General features: G+C 33.9%; 1 protein-coding gene across 1 annotated transcript; it reads right to left on the bottom strand.

Moving 5' to 3' along the window:
- Positions 26–3806, bottom strand: LOC104715500 (replication protein A 70 kDa DNA-binding subunit B-like). The gene is made up of 12 exons (XM_010432901.2): positions 3666–3806; positions 3333–3585; positions 3136–3232; positions 2923–3047; positions 2724–2787; positions 2496–2625; positions 2212–2405; positions 2011–2071; positions 1715–1927; positions 1423–1617; positions 228–367; positions 26–149 (listed from the first exon to the last, which is right to left on the bottom strand). The coding sequence occupies exons 1-12, from the start codon at positions 3804–3806 to the stop codon at positions 26–28; spliced, it is 1737 nt and encodes a 578-aa protein (XP_010431203.2).

The following is a 10266-nucleotide window of genomic DNA, read 5'->3' as shown; positions in this document are numbered from 1 at the left end:
GTGAGTGGGTAAATGTAGATATAAATCATATACTGAAGAACAAAGTGGAAGCTAAGAGACCAGAAATACGAACAATGCAAAATAGGTTGTTACCTGGAAGCTCCTCACCCTTGTCTACCATATCAAGCAAGTCTGAAAAAGTAGAGAACCTAAAATAATCAAAACCAATAGAGCATTGTCATTTTTTAACAGTCTCCAAAGACATTTTCTCTGTGAAAACAATTCACCACTTGTGGTTGGTGCGACAATAACGGTTGGAGGATGCAACAACATCGAAATCATTGATGTTGTACAACTGGCCTTTAACCAATTGATCTTGAAACTTAGGCACACGATTAGGAAGGACTGAAGCTTGTATAGCACAATCCTGAAACAAAAGCGAAATGAATGTGTTAAAATGGAGATAAATCAGGGGTCAAGAGGAACAATAATAGAGATAATATACATTTTCATCAGGAAGGAGATATTTTCACCAGGAACAATAAGTAAGATATTGTTTCTTCGAAAGTCTCGAACTTCCTAAATATGGATGACCCGAACAACAATCCTATTGATACCAGTGTTGTGTGTCTTGTTGGAGGTTGAATCAAGGGTAGAGTATTGTGTTAGGTTTACCCATGGTGTGAGAGAGAGAAGGTGAGTGTCATCAAAGGTTGTTATTTAAGGAGAAAACTTAATGCAATGGTTGAGGGAGAGTAATCTGGGATTGAAATGAAATGTTAATGACCATAAAATCATAGGTGTTTGGTATTATTTTGATTACATTATAATTGGGTGGTAAACGTAAAGATGAAAATGAAGGATATACTTCAATGGAATTCTTTAATTACTTTAAAGATTGTAATAAGTAATACAAATAACATAATCATAATAATGGTTCATATGATTCTAATTGGTAGTGTATATCTAAACCCCTTTTTAGATTTTAAATTTGATTCCAAACAATTTGAAAACGATTTTGGACAAGATTAATGTTACATACAGTTCGAAACTTCAAATAGGTGTTTGGGATCTTGACACAGACATTAAACTGAAAATGATTTAGAATTTGGTGGTGGAGTAGGAGAATTAAACCAAAGAAACCCAAAGATCAGGAGATTTTTGTGAAGGTACAAATCATGCAGAAAAAGGTTCATTATATTGAAATAATATTTTATTATTATTTTATTATTCACTAAAACGCATTATAAAGTAACAAATCATGCAGAAAACTTTCAAATCCAGAAATAAATTGTAAATAAAACTCAATTAAAATTGTAATTAAAAAGCATAAAGAAACGGCGATAGATAAACGACACGCAATCTCTGGTTGCACCGTACCTTCCTCTACTTCTCAGTCTTGATAATAATTCCTGCAGCCTTCTTTGGTTGGTTCTTTTTCCCCTTCGGTTTCAGGATACCCTTCCCCTCTCATTGATTAACCTTGGTACCTCCACAATCCGCGATTCCTTCACTCTCCATGTTTTCATCCTGTTTGTCCAAATCTGAGACTGCAAGACACAACTTCTTGGTTGTGGATGATTGCTCAGCAGGCTCCACATTGAAAGATGCTTGACGCTTGGATGATGGTGTATTAGTTTCAGTTCCATCTTCACTGTTAGTCAGCATCAGTTGCATCTATCAAATGGATAAACAGAATGAATTAGCTTAATTAGACACTAAAAACTTCCAGCGATAACATAATAAATTTCAATGTGATTTACTTAATTATAACCTGTTCACCGGATACAATAGAGTCCGAATTGATTGTTTCCTGAGACTCAAGCATGCTTTCCTCTCCCAACGTACCATCATTCAACAACACCTTTGCAACCTTGTAAGAGTCCTTTCCATCCAAAATGTTTGCCTTTTCAACACATACCAAAAAGAGGTATGTCTTTCCAATGACATTGTTGATTGGATCTGGTAAGTTCTCTGGGTCTGCAATCTATATCACTCATAATAAAATTAATAATTAATATTTAATCTACAACACAAAAGTAAAAGTGCAAATTCCATAGATCAAAATACCTCAGCTAGTGATCCATTTAAGAGAGTAGCAGCGCTTTGGGTAATGATTTTTGCAGCTGTACTGTCAAACAGCAAACACTTGGTCTCACCAGTATTACCCATGACCTTAACATATATCATGTACCTAAATGTTTTTTTGCTAGACGTTAATGTCATGGATTGAGATTACAATAGTACTGACAAAAAACTAAATCAACTTACCGCGGGTCAACATTGGTTACAATGGATTTGCAGACATCACACCAAAACTTTTGTTTTGTTTCTTTGATTACTTTCTCCTTGCCGGATGGATAGATATGAGTAACCTTTTTGTTACAGTTTCTGCAACTAAAATAGTACCACGACCAATCTGTATCAATTGCATAGATTGTGCACAACACCCTTGCCTTACCAATCTGAAATATTTAGACATAGTTGATGATTAATATAACGTAAGTATTAGCAAATTAGTGCTTCTGATTAAATCTTAGTTGTGATTGCTGCACCTCTTGAGAATTGAGTAGCTCTGATATGGTTCTCCGGGGAAACTGATCACTCTGGTCAGCAGTCAATGCCACAATCTGGTTCTGCGGTGCATTTTCGCGGAAGGTAAGGGTCAGACCATCATTGGGAAGGCTGAATAAAAACAGGAAAATTGTTAAAATAAAGTCCAATCATATTCAGGGTAAATAGTTAAAAACTTAAAATTCTCACGTTTGAACAAAAGCAGCAACTTCAGGATAGGGGGGTTGATAAAAACTTGTGTAGTATTGTAAGAATTAGACAAACTCACAACACCTGAAAAACATGACGATATGATTAGGAGATTATATAATCTAATTACCAAGAAGAACCCAAGAAGAACAATATGAATCTAATGACGCCATTTAAGGCTTACCATTTGGCACCAACATGATTAAAAAGGAAGCATACCTTTATAGTTTTTGACTTTCGCAAATCTGATCACACAGATCACCATGGCGCCATTAGCTTCCTGGCAAGCCGTAAACACTTGTTCGGCATGTGAACCCCACAGTGTGCAAGGTAGCCTAACATCCCTGTATAAGAATTGAGTTACTAAATAAATAAAAGTCTACTGAATCATAAGCATGTTATACTAATCATAATTTTGACTACACAACTTACTTTTCATCCCTCAACTCGAAATCGAGCTTATGATTCGGCTTGTTATTAGTTTCCTTAAGCTCCAGTTCTCCTATGTTAACAACTTGGCCCATTGCATCTACAAAACAAATGGGTGGGGATTTTTTTAAATACTAATATGCTACGTTGCTATGATCATATACTTGTTAATAAAAATGGAAACTTACCAACTAACATACAGGGATTGATCTCCTCATTCAAGATTGGCTCAAACTTAGCAAGACTCAAGTAGTTGGAGTCAGATATATTCTCACAACGTGAGACAACAGTGCCAGTTTGAAATCCAATCTTGTACAAATGATTGGTTGGACGAAACTGACCAGTTGAATGAGTAAGCCCGAAGGTTTCTACAAACTTCCACTCACCAACTCGAACATGGGGAGCAAAACGCGGAACCAAATCCTTCTTCACGCTTGCATGTATTTTAACACCCTAAAATATTCATGGCGCCTTATCAGCGTTAGACATATACCATAAAATTATGCTTAAAATTTATGTTGTAAAGCCCTGACCTGTGTATCTGCAAGCACCATCTCTAATGTTTCTCCTGTTTGGACAGTGTATTGGTGCCATGAATGCAAGACCTTGACTTGGATCCTCCATGAAGATTTGTAGGGACGCAATTCACGGAGAAGAGCAAATGAAGCTGCCATTGAATTTTGGAAGAATGTTTTGCTGGTAAGATATATGTGAGTTTGCTGTGATAAGATGTGAGGTGAGATGATAGGTAGTAGAATTATTTATAGTGGAGTGTAGGGAACCTCTAGTTAAGGTTGTAGTTAATGTTATTCTTGATGACCAAGTATGAGATCGCTGGAAAATTTAATCGATCAATGTATTTCATCGATGATTGTGCTCAATTTTATAAGGAAGACTTTGATTATATTATTCCTTATTATGTCATTAGGAAATATTGTCAATTTGTTTAAGGAATCTAACATTCAATTACAGAGGAAATTGGGGAAGGTGTACATAGACATATGTTTGTTAAGGTAAGTAAATCATATCTCGCTGTATGAACTTTCTATAGGTAAGAGGTAAGGCAATTGGGAATATCATTATTGTCCTAGTCATTGTTATTTAATTTTCCAGAAATTTAGTCAACAAATTTATTGTCCGAAAATTTGGTTTACATAATTAGCAAAGAGTTAATTTTAGCGTGTCATATGGAATTTTGGGATTGGTTTTGTCGAAATGGAGGCTGAACTATGAGAGGCCCATAAATTGAAATATGAGGTCCATATAAAGTATTTTCTCTAAATGGAGGTCCATATAATCGAATATGTAAGAGGTCCATATATAATCCAATATGTAAGATGTCGAAATAATTTATTGCATTCTTAGCATTTATTATGAAAACTTTCCATATTAGTATTTTTGAAGCAAAAACTGCTGCAAAAATACTAGTATAGATCTCTATATACTTATTTAATCAATGTTGTTAGTGTTGGAGTAAGCTTAAAAAAAATTAAAATAAAAGTTATCTTAATCCTATCGAGATATGGACTTAGGATTAGTTGGTTTGAGAATATGTTAAGTTCCCTGTTTGAACTAGGAAATTGTCTAGATCTTTCTCTATATAAGAAGGTGCAAGGTTGTTGCACAACTTATAAGTTTTTGAGAAAGAGTTTGAGAGCTTTAGTTTTGAGTAATTTTCTAAAGCTAATAAAAGAGAGACATTCTTTTATAAACTTGATTTCTCTCTAATCTTTTAATTCTAGATTTGGTATCAAAGCCTTGCAAGATCACATAAAAACTATGGCAGAGCTTACCATGGCAACGACGAAACCAAAGGAAGTAGGAGGATCTTCTTCCATTACATGTCTGATGTTAAATACAAACAATTATACTGCATAGGCGATGAAGATGAAGATCGCGTTGAAAGTCCATAAAGTATGGGAGGTTGTTGAAGCTGTTACAGACGATCTCGATGGCGAGAAGAACAACATGGCTATTGCCTTGTTGTTTCAATCAATACCAGAGAGTCTCATCTTACAAGTTAGAGAGCTTGATTCAGCAAAGAAAGTATGGGAAACCATTAGAGCTCAACATGTGGCAGCAGAGAGGGTTTGAGAGGCTAGATTACAAACCCTAATGGCTGATTTGATCGACTAAAGATGAACGACTCTAAGACAATTGATGATTTCGTGGGAAAGTTGTCTGAAATCTCTTCGAAGTCAACTGCTTTGGGTGCAAACATAGAAGAATCGAAGATAGTTAAAAGGTTTCTCAAGTGTCTTCCTCGAAGAAAATATATACACATAGTGGCGTCTCTATAACAAGTTCTAGATCTTAACACCACAGGCTTTGAAGATATTGTGGGGTGAATGAAAACCTATGAAGAACAAATCTTTGAAGAAGAAGAAGCACATAAAGATCAAAGTAAGTTAATGTATACAAGTACAGAAACTCAGATGGTTCAACCAAATTGAGATTTCAACGGAGATTACAGAGGAAGAGGTCGTGGACGCTACAGAGGAAGAGATTTATCACAAATCACATGTTTTAGGTGTGACAAGATGGGTCAATATGATTCACATTGTCCAAACCGATTGCTTAAGCTTCAAGAGACGCAAGAAGGTGATAACAAAATACACAAGATGCAGACAAACTTATGATGCATGAAGTATTCTACTTGAATGAGAAGTGTTGCGTGCCCAATAAGTTTGAGACAAACACAGTTGAAGATAATATTTGGTATCTTGAAAATGGAGTTAGCAATCACATGACCGGAGGTATACAATATTTTACCAAGCTTGACCACTCTGTTACTAGAAAAGTGAGATTTGGAGACGATTCACATATTCATATTAAAGGAAGAGGGACAATAGCTTTCATTGATATGAATGGAAAGCCAAGAGTAATGTCAGATGTGTATTTTATCCTTGATTTAAAAAGCAACATCATAAGTCTTAGGCATGCTACAGATTCGGGCTGTGACATATGGTTAAAGGGAGAATATCTAACGATGTGTGATCGTGATGGAAATATATTAGTAAAAACAGAGAAATCCAAGAATCGTTTATACAAGGTTCAAATGGGACTACAAGATAATGAATGTCTTCAACTTTCTGCTACAAGTGAGTCAAGTAAGTGGCATGTGAATTTTGTGACTCTAGCCTCAATGACAGATAGAGATCTCGTTTTAGGAGTGCCAAAAATTTCTTTTGAAAAAGAAATTTGCAGTTCATATCTACTTGGAAAACAAACTCGGCATATGTTTCCCTAACCAACTACTTTCCGGGTAACAAAGAAGCTTGAACTCATCCATGCAGATATTTGCGGTCCTATAAGGCCAAGTACAAGTGCTGGTAGCAGATATGTTTTTGTTCTCATTAATGATTTCTCTTGTTACATGTGGACAATTCTGTTGAAAGAAAAAGGAGAAACTTTTGATAAATTCCAAATTTTCAAAACCATGGTGGAGAAAGAAACAGAGAAAGGAATACAAACTTTTAAAATGGACAGAAGATGAGAGTTTGTGTCTTTTGAATTTAATTATTTTTGTGAAGCTTCCGGCATTAGAAGGCACCTGATGGCACCATACACTCCACAACAAAACGGAGTAGTAGAAAGACGCAACATGACCTTGATGGAGATGGCCAGAAGCATACTAAAGCATAGGCATATGCCTAACTATATTTGGAGAGAAGCTTTAAGACATTCAACCTATCTTTTGAACAAAGTGGCGACAAAAGTTTTGAAGGACAAAACTCCATACGAGTGTTTTCGTTGATGGAGATGGCGAGAAGCATACTAAAGCATAGGCATATGCCTAACTATCTTTGGAGAGAAGCTTTAAGACATTCAACCTATCTTTTGAACAGAGTGGCGACAAAAGTTTTGAAGGACAAAACTCCATACGAGTGTTTTAGGGACAAGAAACATCAATCGAGCATTTAAGTATTTTTGGTTGCATTGGATATGCAAAAATAGACAAGAACTTAGCAACATATGGAGATGGAAGTTTTAAATTTTTGATTGATGATTTTGGAAATCATGGTTTACAAAAAAAGCGAAGAGAATGATGAAACCAGACAGAACAATGACGATAAGGTGTCTTCTAATGTTTTTGGAGATAACAAAGATAATGATCAATCTGAATCAGGGAATGAACAAGAATTAGAAGACGAGTCTGCAGTTTCACCTGCAGTTGCGTCTGCAGTACCTTTAAGAAGAACTGAAGGATAGAGATTTAAGCCTAAATATCTGCAAGATTATGTTTTACTTGCTGAATAAATAGGGGAGACCTTGCTATTATGGCTGAATAATGAACCAAGAACTTTCTATGAAGCAAAAGATTCTAAAGAATGGACACAAGCTTGTGAAGAAGAAATTGGTTCTATAGAGAAGCTTAGAACATGTGATCTTGTAGACTTATCGATCGGAGCAAAACCAATAGGTTTGAAGTGGGTGTTCAAGCTGAAAAGAAACTCAAATGGGAGTAAAAATAAATATAAAGCTCGACTTGTTGCTAAGGGATATGTGAAAAATATGGTGTTTATTTGGACAAAGTTTTTGCTCTAGTAGCTAGGATTGAAACTATAAGGCTACTTGTTGATCTTGCGGCTTCATATGGATGAGAAATACATCATCTTGATGTCAAAATAGCTTTTTTCTGAAACTTCAGTTTCTTAAATGTTCAAAGTAACCTTCTATCTATCGAAAGGAAGCTAGTAAGGATATTCTGATTGTAGGAGTATATGTTGATGATCTGTTTGTCACAGGAACAAGCTTGAATGTCATTAACAAATATAAAAAGGATATGGCCTCTAAATTTGAAATGAGTGATCTTGGGAGATTGACATATTATCTTGGAATTCAAGTGAATCAGCATCATAACATGATAATACTAAGTCAAGAATGCCATGCTCATAAGATCTTGGAGGAAGCTGAAATGCAAAGATGTAATTCAATTCATGCACTGAACTTAAAATGTCAAAAGCTGAGAATGAAAAGGAGATTGATGCAATGAGTTACAGAAAGAAGGTAGGATACCTCTGGTATTTGTCGCATACTAGACCAGACCTGTCTTACTGCATGGGAATGCTGAGCCGGTACATGCAGAGTCCAAGAGAATCACATGGAGTAGTAATAAAACAAGTCTTGAGATACTTGAAAGGTACAACTACTCTTGGTCTGTCTTATGAAAGATCGATTTCGGTACCTAAGTTGGTTGGTTACAGTGACAGCAGTCACAATGTTGACCCGGATGATGGGAAAAGTACTTCAGGGCACATCTTCTATTTCGGAGAAAGTCCAATTACTTGGTGTTCACAAAAACAAGATGTTGTAACTATGTCCTCGTGTGAAGCAGAGTTTGTTGCAGGAACTAAAGCAGCAAAACAAGCAATTTGTTATTTGAGCTTACATGATCTTCAAGTGAGAAAATAACTATTCGAATTGACAATCAATCGGCCATTGCTCTCACCAAGAATCCAGTTTTTCATGGTAGAAGCAAGCATATACACAGACGCTATCACTTCATAAGAGAGTGTGTGGAAAGTGGACAAATAGAGGTAGAACATGTTTCGAGAAGTGAGCAAAAGGCGGACATTCTTCCAAAGCCTTTGGGAAGACTCGAGTTCAGAGAAATGAGGGAGCTAATGGGAGTACAATATCTGGCAAAGTTGGATTTCAAGCTTAAAGGAGACATTTTTGGAGTAAGCTTGAAGAAAGTTTAAAATAGAAGTTATCCTAATCCTATTGAGATATGGACTTAGGATTAGTCGGTTTGATAATATGTTAAGTTGCCTATTTGAATTAGGAAATTTTCTAGGTCTTTCTCTATATAAGAAGGTGCAAGATTGTTGCACAACTTATGAGTTTTGAGAAAGAGTTTGAGAGCTTTAGTTTTGAGTAATTTTCTAAAGCTAATAAAAGAGAGATATTCTTTTATAAACTTGTTTTCTCTCTTATCTTTCAATGCTAGAGTTAGAAGTTTAACCCTACTATCATGTGACATATTACAAAAGATATCATTATATTTTAATTAATTTAATAACTAACAAAATAAAATATTATATTTGTTTATAAAATAAAAAACAATATTTTCGAAATGATTTAGTGAAATTATTTAATAGATTCCATCTATTGTTTCAAAAATTTTAGTAAACAATAACAAACTATTTAGAACAATTATAAAACATAATTTTATTTATAAAAATAAGATTAAATATGTATATATATATATATAATGACATATATATTTTAAAACTAAGATATAACATTGCTTATATTTAAAAATAAAATATTATATATAATTTATTTAATATTTTTGTGCACTTCTCATCGATGCATTAACATTTTATTAAAATCTAAAAATCACAAATGTTATATTTTATTCAATATAATATATACAACTAAAAAAGATAAACCAAAAAGTTAAATCGAGATTTCTAAACACGACCACTTCAATCCGAGTTTTGTTTTATTTTCTGGATTTTACCAAATTTATATGATTCACAGATTTGAAATTTGTATCATGTACCGAAGACAGGTTGAAATCAGAATATGAACCTAAGTAAATTAAATGTAAAAGATTATAAAATGTATAGAGTAAATCAATAAAACTTCACTATTATTTTATAACCAACAAATTCTAATAAATATTACGCAAACTTTTTTTGTGTTGTACAGCACGGGTAAGTTCTAAGTTCTATCCATTAATTCTTTAAAAAAATATTCAATATATTTAAACCCCAATAAAAAAAGAAACGTGTGTGAGGATTTTTTTTTTCTTACATGTCACGAGAATTATTTTTGGCATTTTTTTGCAAGTAAACTTTGTAATTTTGGTCTTTTTTATACAATATACATAGCTTAAAGCCTTAAATAGAATGAAAAACTTCACAAATCCTTTATACTATAAATTACAAGTTATCTGGCCAATTAAAATCTGTACATATATATTTTATTTTAAAAATTTATATAATAATTAATAAGAACAGTAAACAATTTTTTTCTGGTTTGGTTAACCAATCAAAGAATTTTATTTTAATTATTGTTAGGTTGAAAAAAACGTAAAATAACTTTTTGGTTTGTTCCAACTGCACATATATCTCCCCCCACCTTCCCACCTTTCTCTACGGTTTTTTTTTTTTTTTTTTTTTT

Source organism: Camelina sativa, chromosome 9 (assembly GCF_000633955.1).
Source record: "Camelina sativa cultivar DH55 chromosome 9, Cs, whole genome shotgun sequence".
NCBI classification, from domain to species: domain Eukaryota; kingdom Viridiplantae; phylum Streptophyta; class Magnoliopsida; order Brassicales; family Brassicaceae; genus Camelina; species Camelina sativa.
This window is presented reverse-complemented; position numbering and strand designations above follow the sequence as displayed.